The 18,456-nt window shown below is 40.9% G+C and overlaps 1 protein-coding gene across 4 annotated transcripts in view; it reads left to right on the top strand.

Annotated features, from left to right (window-relative positions):
* The window catches only part of LOC126278693 (probable aminopeptidase NPEPL1), a 59,959-nt gene extending 44,183 nt beyond the window's left edge, over positions 1–15,776 (top strand). For all 4 annotated transcript variants that reach the window (XM_049978956.1, XM_049978957.1, XM_049978954.1 and 1 more), the window contains exon 10: positions 15,371–15,776. In XM_049978956.1, the coding sequence (XP_049834913.1) occupies positions 15,371–15,514 (144 nt within the window). In that variant the 3' untranslated portion in view covers positions 15,515–15,776. The remainder of the gene's footprint in view (positions 1–15,370) is intronic.
* Positions 15,777–18,456: the final 2,680 nt, after the last annotated feature.

Here is an 18,456-nt window from a genome sequence, read left to right as displayed (position 1 = left end):
CCTTCTCCTTCCCTCCTTCCCTCTTTCCTGATGAAGCAACCGACGGTTGCGAAAGCTTGAAATTTTGTGTGTGTTTGTGTGTTTTTTTATTGTGCCTGTCTACCGGCGCTTTCCCGCTTGGTAAGTCTTGGAATCTTTGTTTTTAATATACAATTACACACATAAATAGATACAGACATGTCTTGCTCTACTGAGTTACCCATTTTGACATTGTATTTCACTGTTCTATTGAACATATTGTAAAATGCCTCTTTAATTTCAGTAATTAATTATTAGAATTATTGTCAACAAAATTTACACATTGTTTTAGGTAGTCTAATATAAATATACTTTTCTAACAAATAATTTTTAGGTCATTCCTGAAGGCATGTTTTTAATTCCATTATATAGCACACACACTTTGTGTGTGTGTGTGTGTGTGTGTGTGTGTGTGTGTGATGGCTGTAACTGGTTCCATGTTCATGTAGAGACCTGTTCGTTGTGTACTGATCAGTGTCTTCTTGTTTTATTTTATTTTTTATTTTTTTATGTGGATCACTGTTTGCAAAATGTACTTACATCAAAGAGTCAAGATTCCCATAGATTTAAACAGCTCAGTGCAGTGAGTTGTCTAGCTACATTTTGTCATAATTTGTACGGCCCTTTTTTGTAGCTTAAAAAGTGTTTGTCTGTTCTGCTCATTTGTACCCCAGAACATTATCCCATAACTCATCACAGAATGAATATATGAAAAGTAAGTTGTTCTAGTGCATGAGCTACTTCAATCAGAATTTATTAATCTTTAAGTGCAAGGCACGCTGAAGCTATTCGTTTCCCGAGGACAATAACATACTCAGTCCATTTTAGTTGTGCCTCAATCTGCACCCCTACAAATTTGGTTTGTGATAGACATTCTGTGAGCTCATCTTTCACTTTTAAAGAGTTATTTTTGGGTTTTCTGCTTATGTGGAAACTAATCCTTTTTTTAGAAGAATGTTAATGTCATCAGCAAACAATACCATTCCATCGTGTTTGACACTGTTGAAGATTGGAAAGGAAATGAGAATGTGATTCTTTGAAGCATTTATTGGACATAATGAGTACACATTGTGTACAACATCAATACAGCTCTAATGCTACAACGCATGCTTGAAGTTTGCACTATCAGAGGCCACGCATACTGATACCAACAGAGCATCAAGTGCCTGACATGCTCAAACACACTGGGAGTTTATTTGATTGTAGCAGCTGCCCAGACGATGATGTGATGAGATCCATTTCAGACTCATTAGGATAACAATACAAGAGAGAAACATTCATTTTTATTGGCTCTTCATAGGTACCTGAACAAGTCATTCCCACATTCATTGATTGGGCATAATGGACTGGTTTGTGGCACTCACGAAACCTCTCATGTATCATGATCCTGTGGAGTCTGAAATTGATCTCATCGCAAGAATTATCTGCACAGCTGCTCCAATCAAAGAAACTCCCGGTGTGTTCAAGCTTGGCTAGCAGTTAATACTCCATTGGTATCAGACATGGGTGGCATCTGACAGTGCAAAATTGTAGCATTAGAGCTCTATTCATGTCGTACACTATGTGTACTCATATGTCCAATAAAGTTTGAAAAAATCACTTTCTTGTTTCCTATCCGATCATCGACATCTGCTACCACACACCTTTGATGTTTGTGGCCATAGGTTGCTATGCAGTTACCAATCCTAACAATGTGCCCAACCTCCCCTAGAAGTTAGTGGCAACATTTCTGTGGTATCCTGCAAAATTGGTTTATATGGAGCTGTTTGTGTTAAAACGATGAACTGAACATCTCAATGGAGATTTTGTATTCTAAAACAAAACAGAAAAACATGCTGGTGTAATGGAATATTAAAATGATAGCTCATTGTTTTATAATGTTGGCAGTTACACAAAACATTTACTGGTGGTTGATTTCCTGTAATGTTGTGAGCCACTTGCAGGTGTTTTGACATCGTGAACACCAGCCATTTACAACACTCCACAAGTAGCTGCAGTTGAATATACCATTACCAATCAGTTCCCAGCTGTCCAATCTCAAAGTACAGTTAATAAATAATATTACTTGGTATAATTACCTGGTTTGTTGATAAACTTCTTTGGAATCTGTTCACAATGAACATAAATGTCCAATTCTTTAAGAATGTTAATCGGTTTTCCCTTTCTAGTGCAATGCAAGACTTCATATTATATGTAGGCTTGTGACAATGTTATTTTTTCTTCTTATTATTTATTATTGTTATGTACAAACAAAAAATGTGTTGTTTTCTATACAGATCTACTCTTTTAAATGTTGCAGTGACTCAGCTTGTTTGTCCAGTATAGATCTTATTCCAATAAATATGTGCACAAATTTTTGACTGTTCTACTAAACGAATTGTAATGGAGAATTTGTAGTGTGAGAATTCATATAAAAACATAGAGCTAGCAGAGGATAGTTGCCAAACATCATACAGAATCTGCCCTTTACCTTCACAATAAATAGAATCCTGACAAACGTGATGAACTATACAGTAAATATATCAGTTTAATTAATAGCTAATTGAAAGGCCTTTCTCACCTGAACAAGAATGTGCAACCATTGGGGAGAGGTCAACAAAAACCATGTGATATTAATGAGTTCTTGTGGCCTTAGTTCAAAAGGTTTTCGCTGTTATGCACCTATATGGCTACATTCCTCCCCCCATGAACCATGGACCTTGCCGTTGGTGGGGAGGCTTGCGTGCCTAAGCGATACAGATAGCCGTACTGTAGGTTCAACCACAACGGAGGGGTATCTGTTGAGAGGCCAGACAAACGTGTGGTTCCTGAAGAGGGGCAGCAGCCTTTTCAGTAGTTGCAGGGGCAACAGTCTGGATGGTTGACTGATCTGGCCTTGTAACAATAACCAAAACGGCCTTGCTGTGCTGATACTGCGAACGGCTGAAAGCAAGGGGAAACTACGGCCGTAACTTTTCCCCGAGGGCATGCAGCTTTACTGTATGATTAAAAGATGATGGCGTCCTCTTGGGCAAAACATTCCGGAGGTAAAATAGTCCCCCATTCGGATCTCCGGGCGGGGACTACTCAAGAGGATGTCGTTATCAGGAGAAAGAAAACTGGCATTCTACGGATCGGAGCGTGGAATGTCAGATCCCTTAATCGGGCAGGTAGGTTAGAAAATTTAAAAAGGAAATGGATAGGTTAAAGTTAGATATAGTGGGAATTGTGAAGTTTGGTGGCAGGAGGAACAAGAGTTCTGGTCAGGTGACTACAGAGTTATAAACACAAAATCAAATAGGGGTAATGCAGGAGTAGGTTTAATACTTAATAGGAAAATAGGAATGCGGGTAAGCTACTACAAACAGCATAGTGAACACATTATTGTGGCCAAGATAGATACGAAGCACACACCTACTACAGTAGTACAAGTTTATATGCCAACTAGCTCTGCAGATGACGAAGAAATTGAAGAAATGTATGATGAAATAAAAGAAATTATTCAGATAGTGAAGGGAGATGAAAATTTAATAGTCATGGGTGACTGGAATTCGGTAGTAGGAAAAGGGAGAAAAGGAAACATAGTAGGTGAATATGGACTGGGGCAAAGAAATGAAAGAGGAAGCCGACTGGTAGAATTTTGCACAGATCACAACTTAATCATAGGTAACACTTGGTTCAAGAATCATAAAAGAAGGCTGTATACGTGGAAGAAGCCTGGAGATACTAAAACGTATCAGATACATTATATAATGGTAAGACAGAGATTTAGGAACCAGGTTTTAAATTGTAAGACATTTCCAGGGGCAGATGTGGACTCTGACCACAATCTATTGGTTATGACCTGTAGATTAAAACTGAAGAAACTGCAAAAAGGTGGGAATTTAAGGAGATGGGACCTGGATAAACTGAAAGAACCAGAGGTTGTACAGAGTTTCAGGGAGAGCATAAGGGAACAATTGACATGAATGGGGGAAAGAAATACAGTAGAAGAAGAATGGGTAGCTTTGAGGGATGAAATAGGGAAGGCAGCAGAGGATCAAGTAGCTGAAGAGGCGAGGGCTTGTAGAAATCCTTGGGTAACAGAAGAAATATTGAATTTAATTGATAAAAGGAGAAAATATAAAAATGCAGTAAATGAAGCAGGCAAAAAGGAATACAGACGTCTCAAAAATGAGATCGACAGGAAGTGCAAAATGGCTAAGCAGGGATGGCTAGAGGACAAATGTAAGGATGTAGAGGCTTATCTCACTAGGGGTAAGATAGATACTGCCTTCAGTAAAATTAAAGAGGCCTTTGGAGATTTGAGGGCCATTTGTATGAACATCAAGAGTTCAGATGGAAACCCAGTTCTAAGCAAAGAAGGGAAAGCAGAAAGGTGGAAGGAGTATATAGAGGGTCTATACAAGGGCGATGTACTTGAGGACAATATTATGGAAATGGAAGAGGATGTAGATGAAGATGAAATGGGAGATATGATACTGCGTTAAGAGTTTGACAGTGCACTGAAAGACCTGAGTCGAAACAAGGCCCCCGGAGTTGACAACATTCCATTGGAGCTGCTGACGGCCTCGGGAGAGCCAGTCATGACAAAACTCTACCATCTGGTGAGCAAGATGTATGAGACAGACGAAATACCCTCAGACTTCAAGAAGAATATAATAATTCCAATCCCAGAGAAAGCAGGTGTTGACAGATGTGAAAATTACCGAACTATCAGTTTAATAAGTCACAGCTGCAAAATACTAACGTGAATTCTTTACAGATGAATGGAAAAACTAGTAGAATCCGACCTTGGGGTAGATCAGTTTGGATTCCGTAGAAATGTTGGAACACGTGAGGCAATACTGACCCTACGACTAATCTTAGTAGTTAGATTCAGGAAGGGCAAACCTACGTTTCTAGCATTTGTAGACTCAAGGAAAGCTTTTGACAATGTTGACTGGAATACTCTCTTTCAAATTCTAAAGGTGGCAGGGGTAAAATACAGGGAGCGAAAGGCTATTTACAATTTGTACAGAAACCAGATGGCAGTTAAATGAGAGTCGAGGGGGCACGAAAGGGAAGCAGTGGTTGGGAAGGGAGTGAGATAGGGTTGCAGTCTCTCCCCGATGTTATTCAATCTGTATATTGAGCAAGCAGTGAAGGGAAAAAAAGAAAAATTCAGAGTAGGTATTAAAATCCATGGAGAAGAAATAAAAATGTTGAGGTTCGCCGATGACATCGTAATTCTGTCAGAGACAGCAAAGGACTTGGAAGAGCAGTTGAACGGAATGGATAGTGTCTTGAAAGGAGGATATAAGATGAACATCAACAAAAGCAAAACGAGGATAATGGAATGTAGTCGAATTAAGTCGGGTGATGCTGAGGGAATTAGATTAGGAAATGAGACAATTAAAGTAGTAAAGGAGTTTTGCTATTTGGGGAGCAAAATAACTGATGATGGTCGAAGTAGAGAGGATATAAAATGTACACTGGCAATCTCAAGGAAAGCGTTTCTGAAAAGGAGAAATTTGTTAACATCGAGTATAGATTTAAGTGTCAGGAAGTCATTTCTGAAATTATTTGTATGGAGTGTAGCCATGTATGGAAGTGAAACATGGACGATAAATAGTTTGGACAAGAAGAGAATAGAAGCTTTCGAAATGTGGTGCTACTGAAGAATGCTGAAGATTAGATGTGTAGATCACATAACTAATGAGGAAGTATTGAATAGGATTGGGGAGAAGAGAAGTTTGTGGCACAACCTGACCAGAAGAAGGGATCGGTTGGTAGGACATGTTCTGAGGCATCAAGGAATCACCAATTTAGTATTGGAGGGCAGCATGGAGGTTAAAAATCATAGAGGGAGACCAAGAGATGACTATACTACGCAGATTCAAAAGGATGTAGGTTGCAGTGGGTACTGGGAGATGAAGAGGCTTGCACAGGATAGAGTAGCATGGAGAGCTGCATAAACCAGTCTCAGGACTGAAGACCACAACAACATGGCTACATTGTGCTGTAGGAATAGACAGTGCTGTGACTGCAGTTTGGCTGGGGAAAAGGGAGAAAGGACACTTCAGTTTTTCCACATTATCATCCATTTTTGAAGTTAATGGTCTACCTACACACACTTTGCCTCACACTATGTGTTGACCTCTTAAAAAGAACTGGTGCATCCAAATACCCATGTCCCTTGCAATTTTTTGTAAGTGCCAGTAACGGCTTCAAACAGAATTTGATAGTGCAGTGTTGGTCGTACTTCTATTGGTCTATTTTTGAAAAACATTATTTCAGAAGCTCTCAACATAATGTTAAGCAACTGCAGCAAGTTCAACCAGGTGTGGAGTTCGGGGCACAATTGAGCATAACTGATGCAGAGAGGAAGTAGCAGTGTTACCAGTCTCACTTACCTTTATAATATATTTTGTGTATTAGTGTTTGCTTTTCTGTGTAAGAAGTGCAGGAACACAGATATCGGTATTGATTAACAAGTTTCACTGTGCATATGGTTTTAATGTAATAGATAAGATTGCATGTTCAAGATACAGCAGTCAGTTTTGACTCCAGTTTTATTCTTATTATTGGTAAACAAATCCCGCTGTCTGCACATGAAGCTGAAATGATCATCTTTGCCGAAAGTACAATCAATGTAAAGTTTAGTGGAGCAACTTTTAGCCCAGGAAAGTTAAATGATACATTTAAAATAATTGAAAGTTTGTTGTTAGAGGGACTCACTGAAGTTGGATGAAACATAGTAAATTAATTTTTGGTTTTCACGAGAGAGAACCATAGCACCACTGGACTGTTTGAAATAAAATGGAAAATTAAATTTTAATGTGCATCATACACCAGATGACAGATCTTGCTTTGCAGGCTTGTTCTAGAATCCTTACATCAATAGTAATAGCTGACTCATGCTTGCTTCATTTCATCTCAAACACCTAAAGGCAACATACTTCTGCTTTTCCTTCACTCCTCTTCCTCTCCCTTCAACTTTTCTGCCAGAAGGAGCCACTGGCTCTGAAAGTTTGTAAAAGTTAAGTTCTGCTTAGACTTTCTTTGTTACATAACTAATTTTGGGTTAAAAAGCACATGACATTATTACCATGAAATGGGTATACCATAGTACAAACAAAACGTAATAAAAAATTAAACAATGGAAAATCTGGAATGGAATAATGGCAGTTTTATGAAAAGGATAGATTGCTGCTCACCATACAGCACAGATGTTGAGTCACAGACAGGCACAGCAAAAAGACTACTAAACACTCTAGCTTTTGGAGCCCCAGCAACCAGACAGTGTTCATGGGTGTGTGAGCTGTGTTTGTGTGAATGTGTATGTATGTTGTCTATTTCAGAAAAAGGCCTTCTGGCCGAAAGCTTACGTGTTTAGTAGTCTTTCTGTTGCCCTGTCAGCATCTCAACATCTCTGCTATATGGTGAGTAATTTCATAATTTTATGCAAATGGATAGGTAAAAAATCTACTCACCAAGTGGTGGCAGGAGAACATGCACACAAAAGGGTTTAACTTTTATAAGCTTTCAGAGCCAGTGGCTCCTTCTGGCAGAAAAGTTGAAGGGGGAGGAAGAGGAGTGAAGGAAAAGGACTGTAGAGGTTTAGGGAAAGGGGTACAGTTCAGAAAAGTCACCCAGAACCCCGGGTCAGGGGAGGCTTACCAGAGGGAATGAGAAGGAAGGAGTAATTGTTGGGGACTGCAACAGACTAGGTTTGAAAACGTGAGAGCTTAAATGTGGAAGACAGGATAAATATGCAAGACAGAGATTACTACTAAAACATCATGCACAAGAGTGAAAAGCTAAGTGCATTGTATGTGCGAGAGGTGAGAGGGGGAATGGCGAAAAGTAGACAGGTCAGAAAATGAAAGATGTAAAAAACTAAAATGGAGTGAAGAAAGGAGTAGTTACTCTGGGTGGGGGGGGGGGGGGGGGGGGGGGACCCTGAGACGGAAGGAATTAACATAAGTTATGGCCAAGTGGGTGATGAGAACCAAAGACATTCTGTAGTGCTAGTTCCCACCTGTGGAGTTCTGAGAAACAGTTGTCTGGAGGAAGAATCCAGATGGCGCCTGTGGTGGAACAGGCACCAAGGTCATAACTGTCATGTTGTAGAGCATGCTCTGCAACAGGATATTGTGCATTGCCTGTATACACTCTCTGCCTATTTTTCACTCTTATTAAGTCATGCACAATGTTTTAGTAGTAATCTGTGTCTTGCATATTTACCCTGTTTTCCACCTTTAAGCTCTTGGGTTTTCAAATCTCATCCAGTGCAGTCCCTAACAATCAGTCTTTCCTTCTCATCCTATCTGGTAAGTCTCCCCTAACCAGAGAATAATCGCGGGATAACTAAACTGGTGATTCTGGCAGAGTTAGTGCGAGTTAACTTGCGAATAAGCTTTGACATTGGCAGGAACAGTTACAGAACTAGTGCTAACAAGACAGTTTATTAGAACGAGGAAGGAGAAGAACCGGGGACATCATATAAATTATGGAACAATATGACGATTCCAAGTTTGTATAAAAATTTCGTACTACTACTTTTCGATCTCATACTTGAGAAACTGGAGCGTATGAATGAAGTGTGAAACTACTTCCTAACGTAAGGCTTTTTGCTTGTAGTAGGCCTAATAGGCACTTGATATTCGTACTTGGTGAATTATATTCGGTCGTTACAAAAAAGACTGATTTGGCACAAACGGTCTCGTTTATTTGGTGCGTATTACAATTGTTGCAGCATTAGAAATGTCATTTCGTTTAATCTAGCAGAATGTGACAAAATAGACATAATCACATCGGGAAGCCACACCAGTCTTGGGTCCTATTTGCATTAACAGCTTTTTCTGTATTAGACAATAACATTTCGACTTTTCATGTAGCAAAATATTTCACGAACTTTGATGAGGTAATAGATTCCTTCGCAGAAAGCAAGCTGTAACAAGATTAAAGAGAAAAAATTCTTGGAGCTAAGGATTGAAGAAATGTGTATTGTCTTTCTTGTCTCATGTCTTCACTGGGTTTATGTATCCCATATTTAATTTTATGTCACACAGGGCAGCAAGTTGTAAGCTTATAGGGAATAAAGAGTGCAAATTTTCTGAAGAGGGGCCAGATTTCAAACCGGCGAATTGTAAGCAGGAGAGGCACCACAGGACATTTTAATTTCCACTGTCCTGAATATAGTTTGATGGCATCCATTACAAAATATACAATTCCTCAGAGCGAAGCACACTGACGTACGATAGAAGAATGCTGTGTGAGGAGGCGAGGCACTGCCCTTCGGCACACTTACAACCAAATAACATGTCTTACATTTGCTCGAACACACGTTTTATGCATCAGACTCTTCAGAAAGATGTGCACTACAAAATGCACATATTTTTGAAAATTCGATTTTTTAAAATTTTTGTCGTCCTATCTCAAACACTCGAGGGAGTTATGGGGTATTGGACCGGTTCAGAAATATTGTAGATCTGGGGCTGATGCGCAGAGCAGTCTTGAGTTACAGTGGGTAGCCTCCACGTGACCCGTCTTTACATTTAGTGATTTTGCTGTTTTTGTTTACTGCTCTCACGTCAAATGAAAACAAAACAGATTTCTGATTTCCACCTTTCTGACAGTCAAGCATTAATTGCCTTGTAGAACAATGAAGTTATTTTTGTCAGTTTGCTAAAGAAATTTTCTTTTTAATTCCACACACTGTTCGCTGCATTTCAAGTGCACGTTTTCAACTTCTAGCACGTATGGCATTATGCCAAAATAAAGAACCAAACATGAGATAACACAGTACTGGTACTCCAAGAAAATTTACATCCCGAAAACTACATTGAAAAGCTTAATATCAGGTCGTGGCCTACTTGACTGGGAATATGGACATACAAATGTCGACTTTAAATGTGGACATTTTAGTATGGGTCTCGAAATTCCAATGATCGTGGAGTATCCTGTGATGTTTTGTTTCTTCTATGACATAATGTACAATCTTTTAATGTTTTACACATACGAACATACGGGCTTCCTGCGACATCTTAGCTGCGCAAGCGTGGTGAAGACTGTTATCTGGCGCTCTCTGGCAACTGCAGAAACGAACCTATTTCTAACAGGTCATGGGAAAATATTCCGAATGGTGGTTTGAAAAATGTTAACAAACTAAAAATTTTACGATCACATTTGTGTGATATATCTTAAATTGTAATACACGCATAATAGACCAACATTGTATGTGAAAGCTTAGCTTAGCTTCTCTTGCAACGTATTAATCTTACAGACCAATATTATATGTGAAAGCTTTGCGTTTCATGTAGCAACACTATGTATATTAATTGAAACCATTAACTTTTCTGTTTGTGCGTTCGCGCTACTTAACAGTGATGTTGCTATTGGCTGACTACATCACATGTTCACGTGTCCTAAGCTCTGAATACCCGCTGTCATCAGCTGGCGAGATCACGTGACATGAGCTATGACTGGCTTACAAAAGCGCATCGCAATCTCGATTTCAATGCTTTGCAAAGTAACATGTGGTGTTTGGTGGAATTCGAATTTATACTTTCGTAATACGAAAATATGCAGCGTATATGTTGCTGCATATCAAAGATCTTTCCAAAACGCATTTTTTCCCCCTTTGTTTAGTTTTCTAAAGTGCCGGGAAATTCTACTCTTGTGTATAAAACCATAATCATTCACTTATACAGTTCCAAGAGAAAATATACCATCAGTTAACAGGGAAAAAGTATGTTTTCGCCCGGGAGAAAGTGTATTTTTAACTGGGAAATCCAGGAGAAATCTGGGAATTTTTTTTCCTTGTCCATGTATACACCCTGCAGTGGCAACCATGTACCTTCTCTCAAGATTGTCCTATTATCTCGATGAGTGGGCTGTCCAACAAGCCATCAAATGCTCGCCTCATGGGTCAAAGTCACCAGCTACACAATCAGCAGGCCAGAAAGGATGGAAGGAATATTCCCATGAAGAGATTCTGTATCCCACCAGCCAACCGACAACCAAGTCTTCCTCTGCTAACTGGAAAGGCTTGAAGAAGTCCAAAAAAGCCAAACAGTCTTCTCCTTCACCAAAGATCCTCTTCGATAGTGTCGCCACATAATACCTTCACCTCCATGTCGGCGGTGCGCACCTCCAACCATTTTTCTGCATTGGACTTTGCAGGCCGACAGCGCAAGAAAGCTGACACTTGTGTGGACCTCCAGGGAGCAGGATCTTCCTGCCTCTGTGCCCTGTAGCAGCGAGTCTTCGTAGGCTGGCTCTCGGCAGCTGCTGAGGTGACACCCCTTCCTTTTTTCCTCCTCATGACTCTCCTCCAGTGGAACGTTCATGGCCTTCGATCCAAAAAAGAGGATTTATGGCTGCTTTTAGAATCGCAGCGTCCACTTGTACTCTGCCTTCAGGAAATAAACTTGTATCCTCATGACCACTTTGAGCTTTCACATTTCTTCCGTCTGTTTTGACCTTACCCCCTGAGGTCAGCATTCCATCTGATGGGGGGAGTCATGCTGCTCATATGGGATGACATTCATAGTTAGCCCATCTCCCTGACTACTAACCTTCAAGCTTTTGCAGTTCACATTTTCCTTCCTTGCTTGACCTTTTCCCTTTCTACCATTTACATCCCTCCATCTTTCGATGTTACCAGGGCACACTTCCTCCAGTTTACTGGGCAGCTACCTCACCCGTTTCTGCTGCTCAGTCACAGTAATGCGCACCATTACCTGTCGGAGAGGTGCCCTCTTGGCTGACCTTAATCAACTAAAACTCTTCTGCCTTAACATAGAAGCAAAACATCGTCTCGAGTGGCCTGTTTTCTCTGACACCTATTCAAGTGACCATTTTCCACATGCTATCTGTTTACTGACTCCTACCCCACGTTAATGCACACCCAAATGGCAGCTTGCTAAGGCCAACAAGCGACTTTACTCCTCCTTGGTGACCTTCGATGAACAAAATTTCCCCAGTTGTGATGACCAGGTGGAATATCTTACAAACATATCCTTACCGCTGCAGAACATTCCATTCCTCTCACTTGCTCTTTACCACGCCATGTCCCAGTCCCTTGGTGGACTGAGGCATGCCGTGATGCAATTCGCACGCAGAGACACACACTTTGTGTTTTTAAATGTCATCCTACAATTCCTAACTTCATTTATTATAATGAGATGCTTGCGCAGTGTCATCGCGTTCTTCAGGATAGCAAAAAAACTTGCTGCATTTCATTCACTAGTTCCAGCCCTTCCTCTGATGTGTGGGCCAACCTTCGCCAACAGCTCTCTGGGACCAAAACGCATTCGCTGATTTCTGGCCTGACAGTAGCAGACAACGTCATCGTGAACCGTACTGCAATCTCCAACACCTTGGGCTGTCATTTTGTGGAAATTTCAAGCTCCTTCTATTATCACTTTGCCTTTCTCCATTGGAAACGAGCGGTGGGGGCTTGGGCGATACCCTTCTCTTCTCAGAATCGTGAGTGCCACAATGCTGCCTTTGCTATGAGGGAGCTAGATCATGCTCTCACTTCATCCCGATCCTCCGCCCCAGGGCCATACGCTGTTCACATTCAGGTGTTACACCTGTCTTTTGTGTACAAGTATTTCTGCTTAATATGTTCAAACACATCTGGGCACAGGACACGTTTCCCAGATGCTGGCACGAAACCACTTCCATACCCATATCTAAGGCTGGTAAGGACAAACACCTTCCTTCTAGCTACCGCCCCATCTCTCTCACCAGCTGTGTTTGCAAAGTGATGGAATGTATGACTCGTGCCCTGCTGGTATGGTGGCTCCAGTCTTGCAGTCTACTCACCGCTGCACAATGTGGATTTCGAGCACGCTGTTCTGCAGTTGACCATCTTGTCACTTCGTCCACCCTTGTCATGAAGGGTTTTCTGCAGAAATCTCAGACTGTGGCCGTGTTTTTCGATTTGGAGAAAGCCTACAATACCTGCTGGAGGACTGCTATAATCCATACTCTCTGCATGTGGAGCTTCCATGGCCGCCTGCCCTGTTTCCTTGAGGAATTTTTAAAAGATTGAGTTGTCAAGGTCCATGTGGGTTCTGCCTTGTCGGACACCTTTATCCAGGAAAATGGTGTGTCTCAGAGTTCCATCTTCAGTGTAATCCTCTTTGCATCGCTATTAACCCTAAAACGGCCTGTCTCCCACTATGTATATCCTGCTCTGTTTCTGTTGATGATTTTGCCGTATATTGCAGTTCTCCACATACCTGTCTCATTGAGCGGCATCTTCAGTGATGTCTCAGTCGTCTTTAATTACGGAGCATTGACAATGGCTTTCGTTTTTCCACTGACAAAACCGTTTGTATGAATTTCTGGCAGTGCAAATGGTTTCTACCGCCATGTTTACATCTTGGGCCTGTTGCTCTTTCATTCGTTGAAACTACAAAATTCCTGTGGCTCATGCTCAACGGAAATCTTTCTTGATCCTCCCACGTGTCTTACCTGGCAGCTTGCTGTACATGGTTCCTCAGTGTCCTATGTGTCTTCAACGGTACTTCCTGGGGTGCAAATCAAACCATCCTCCTCTGTTTGTACTGGTCCCTTGTCCATTCAAAACTAGACTATGGGTGCTTGTTTATGCATCTGCATGACCGTCTCTCTTACATCATCTCAATAATATCCACCATCATGGTGTACATTTGGCCACTGGCGCCTTTCGCACTAGCCCAGTTGAGAGTCGGTATGCAGAAGCTGCTGAACTACCACTGTCCTACTGCCATGACTTTCTCCCCAGCAGGCATACATGCTGTTTGTCTGTCATCCATGGCCACCCATCCTATGCCTCCTTCTTTGATAGCTTCTTTGATCGCCAGTATGGGGCGCGTCACTCTTCTGTTACTTCCTGGAATTTGTATTCAGCTCCTGCTCCAGTAGCTTAACTTCACGCTACCTGCAAGTTTCCCGGTGGGTGTGAACCCTTCACCACCTTGGCTTCGTGCTGCGGCCTGTGTTCACCTTGGCCTTCATTCACTTCCTATGGACACTACTCCAGCCTCACTCTTATCACCTTCAGTTTCATGACCGTCACATGCACCTTCGCGATAGTACCATTGTGTACACTGATAGCTCTCAGAGTGACCTTGGTGTTGGGTGTGCTTTCGTCATTGGCGCTGACATTTTTCGGTATCGGCTTCCGTCACACTGCTCAGTATTTACAACAGAGCTCTTCGCCCAATATCAGGCCACAGAGTACACCCAGCGACACTGGCTTTTCTGTTGTGACCTCTGCTCAGACTCTGTGCCCTTGAAAGCCTCTGTGCACTGTACACACTCTGGCTATTTGTGTTGATCACTACACAGAAATCGTTTGTCTGAAATTGGCCACCTTGTAGAGTTCTGTCCTTCTACAACATTCTCTGTCATGATAATATGCAGTTATAAGATTCAACTACCAGCCACTTTTAAGATGCAAATAGAATAAAAAACAGGAACACAGCGTGGGGAGGTCATGTTAGTTATACAACTTGCTGGTGAAAGAACACAGGCAGTAAGAGAGGACATGAATGAGTCAGCTATCCACAAATATTTGGATGCAACAAATACCTAGAGAACATACTTTACTTGATTACTCTAGAAACCTACTACAACAGCCTATGTATTGCTCACATAGGGATCACGAAGATAAGATTAGAATAAGTACCGCATGCACAGAGGCAATCAGACAATCATTCTTCCCACATTCCATATTTGAGTGAACAGGAAGAAACATTAATAACTGGTACAATGGGATGTACTCTCTGCCATGGACTTCAGAGGTTTGCAGAGTAAAGATGTGGATGTAGATAAGAAGCAGAATAATCACATGGACTGTCTTGTAAATAAGAGAACCTACATCATTTCCGACCAACAGAGCACGTCAGGCATGTGCACAGAAGATGGCAGTGTAATAGTAATGTTGAAATATCTTAATTGGCAGACACTTAAAGATAACATACACCTTCTTAAAAGACTTTCTTTTCGGTCCAAAAGAACAAATCATCCTCAGCCAGTTTGACATCTAGCCCATAGATATGTTGCAGGCAAATAATGGCGTCCACAGAACCGTACAAGCAGTCAATCTTACCATTTTTCATTCATGAATGGAGTGGAAAGAAAAGTTAAAGTATGGAACTAACGCATATATGTAGGTGTAGAGCCTTACAAAACAATTAGAAGAAGTACCAAATGGTGCAAATATTGCTGTAAATTTATTCAAATCAAGATGATTATTTGGAAATCAGAATTACTATTATCGGAATATTGGTATCGGAAATATGTCATAATTGCATAATGTCAAAATAAAAAGAACCTTCAGCCTCAGAAATTCTTGAAACTGGTTTGTAAAGCTCCATTTGTCTTTCAGGGTGAACGTGCCACTGGTTATGGAGTTGCCCTCTTGCTTACATTGTTTGGTGGATTTTCAGAAGATGCACTGCTGCGTCAGCTTGCACCATCTAAAGCCTTTTCAGATGATGTTTGTGGAACAAAGAAGATTAGAAGAAATTAAATGAATACTGATGGATGGTCCTCTGTATTAATTCTTTTCTATGATGTCACTGCCTGTTTTGTTAACATGTGTAAAGAGCTAGCTGTATTGTGTTAATCACTACTTTCACAATCAGTGTGTACTGTATGTGGCAGATAGCATTGACTAATATAGCACGATCTTTGTATTTTTGCTTACAAATGAGCCAAAATTTGTGTATTGCATGTGCTCCTCTAATTTTGGGTTTTACTTAACAAGGAATTAAAAGTTTCTCTCCAAAGTCTTTGGCATTGTTTGTTTCTCCATGTTCTCCTCACTCCTTTGTATACCAGGCTATTTGCAATGTCTGATTACTCAGCAGAAGTACTTAGGATATTATAAGGAGTGATTTTCAGGTATAGCACATGCCTCTGTTCCGAATATGGAAGTTAGTTTTTCCTTCAAACAGTAATCAACAAAAAAAGGACGTTTCACACTCAAAAAAACAGTGGTTGCACTTTTGGCCAGTATCCCACAAATGCAAACAACTATTTGCACAAAACTCTCACATAGTTAATTCTTTATGTAAAATATACTTTAGTCATTGGGATGTAGCAACAATGTCACCTATTCTGTACACCTTTAAATCAGTTGATCAAGGTTTTCAACTGGGGTTGCAGTTTTGGGATAATCTGCAAGAAGACGAAAACTGTATTTGAATTCATCACCTATTTCTTAACTGTTAAAAATGAAGGTACTGACTCCTAAATCACCACCAACTTTCAATGGTTTCATTGGTACTAAACCAATAAAAATGAAGAAATCCATGATTAGAGGGAATTCCTGCACCTTTTTAAATAGAAATATTCGGCAGATGTAGCAGACATTTAAGTTATTGCCCAACACATATAAACAAAATTTTATTGATACCAGAGTAGGAAAGTTGCTACTCACCATATAGCGGAGATGCCGAGTCGTGATAGGTACAATAAAAGGATTCACACAATTAAAGCTTTCGACCATTAAGGCCTTGTAGTGGTTAATAAAAAAGAAAATGAGAAGAAAAGAAAAAGAAAATGGTTGAAAATGTGGGAAGAAATGGTGAATAAAAAGGGGTTTTAAAATCGTAAATGACCGTGAAAAAAGGAAAGAATGAAAAGCAAATCAGACTTCGTATTACAGAAAAGCTATCGGACTTCGTGATTCGGAAAAGCTATTGTTGGGGTGGTCCTTGTAGCGTTTTTGAGCAAAAGTTAAACTAATTTCCACTACAAAAATTATTGAAAAAGAACAGAGAATAACAAAACGTAACTGACAGGGGGAAATGGCGTAGGTAAGAGATCATTCTTTACCATGTTAACATGTCTTCTTTCGTGCGGCGTCCAGGTCTTCAAAAATCTCCTACTTCATTTCTGCGTGAAAAGTCTGCACCGAAATCTTGCAATAAGTTTCATCGTCCAGGAATTTCTAATGTAAACAAAACCGTCTTGATATTAAATGCAATTTATTTTACGTTGCTTCCCTCCTCCAAATGTCATAACTTCCACAAGTTGTCTACACATTAATAGTTTTTTTGGTCTTCATCAGATCACGTTCTGCATTAAGCTTCCTCTCTCGAGAGACAAAAGAAACGGATAGAAAACGAAAAAGAGTTACTCTCTGCCGTCGAGCGCTCATACTGCTGCGACGGTAAAATTTTTAACTGAGGGAACGAGTGTAGCACTGCGAAATTCAAAGCCCCACTACAGGCTGAGTGTGGTCTCTGCTCTCTGAGACTGCAGATGTGTGTGCAAGTTGCATTTATGTGATTGTGTGTGTGTATATGTATGTCTACTGCTGACAAAGGCCTTAATGCCCGAAAGCTTTAAATGTGTGAATCTTTTTATTGTGCTAAATGATTAATGGAAAGTATCATATAAAGATGTGAAACAAATACTAACAAAGAGATAGAGGGGCTGGCCAGTACTTACCTCAGCTCAGTACAGCCGATAGGTACACAAAATAGAACAGAAAATTTATGTATCCTAGCTTTCTGAACTTTGTTCCTTCGTCAGGGAGAAGAGAGGGGGAAAAAAGGGGAGGAAGGGAAAGTGGATTCAGTTACTCACAACCCAGGTCATGAAGCAACTGGGGAAAGGTAAACAGGGAGGGTAGCAAAGATGGAGGCATGGGTGTCAGAGGGAAGCCAAAGATATTCTACTGTAGGTACTGTGCCAGCTACAAACCAAAGATGATGCATACAGAAGTAAAGAGGTATATAGTACAAAGATAAACACAACTATGTAGGATGAAAAGATGCTTGAATGGCTAAAGAGGAAAGGGAAAGAGGAGAAGACTGGGAAGAGTAAATGGGAGTGAAGTTGGTTAATGTAGGTTCAGTCCAGGGGGATGGCAGGATGAAAGGATGTGTTGGAGTGCAAGTTCCCATCTCTGCAGTAACAAGGGACTGGTGTTGGGTGGGAGAAGCCAAATGGCATGTACGGTGTAGCAGGTTCCTAGGTCCCTAGAATTGTGCTGGAGGGCATGCTCTGCTACTGGGTATTGGACGTATCCTAGGCGGTCAGTTCATCTGTACCCGTCCAAGCGCTCAGCCTGTTTAGTTGTCGTCATGCCAATGTAAAAGGCTGTGCAGCGCAGGCATGTCAGCTGATAAATGGCATGTTGTTTCACATGTGGCCCTGCCTTGAATTGTGTATATTTTACCAGAAGTGGGGCTGGAGTAGGTGGTTGTGGGATGATGCATGAGGCACGTTTTGCAGCGGGGTCGGTTACAGGGATAGGAACCGCTGGGTAGAGAAGGTGGTCTGGGAATATCGTAGGGTTTGACAAGGATGTTACAGAGGTTAGGTGGGGGTGACAAAAGGCAACTCTGGGTGGTGTGGGGAGAATATTGTCAAGGGATGATCTCATTTCAGGGCTTGACTTGAGAAAGTCATATCCCTGGCAGAGTAATTTGTTGATGTATTCAAGGCCAGGATAATATT

This window comes from Schistocerca gregaria, chromosome 6, assembly GCF_023897955.1.
Source record: "Schistocerca gregaria isolate iqSchGreg1 chromosome 6, iqSchGreg1.2, whole genome shotgun sequence".
NCBI classification, from domain to species: domain Eukaryota; kingdom Metazoa; phylum Arthropoda; class Insecta; order Orthoptera; family Acrididae; genus Schistocerca; species Schistocerca gregaria.
This window is presented reverse-complemented; position numbering and strand designations above follow the sequence as displayed.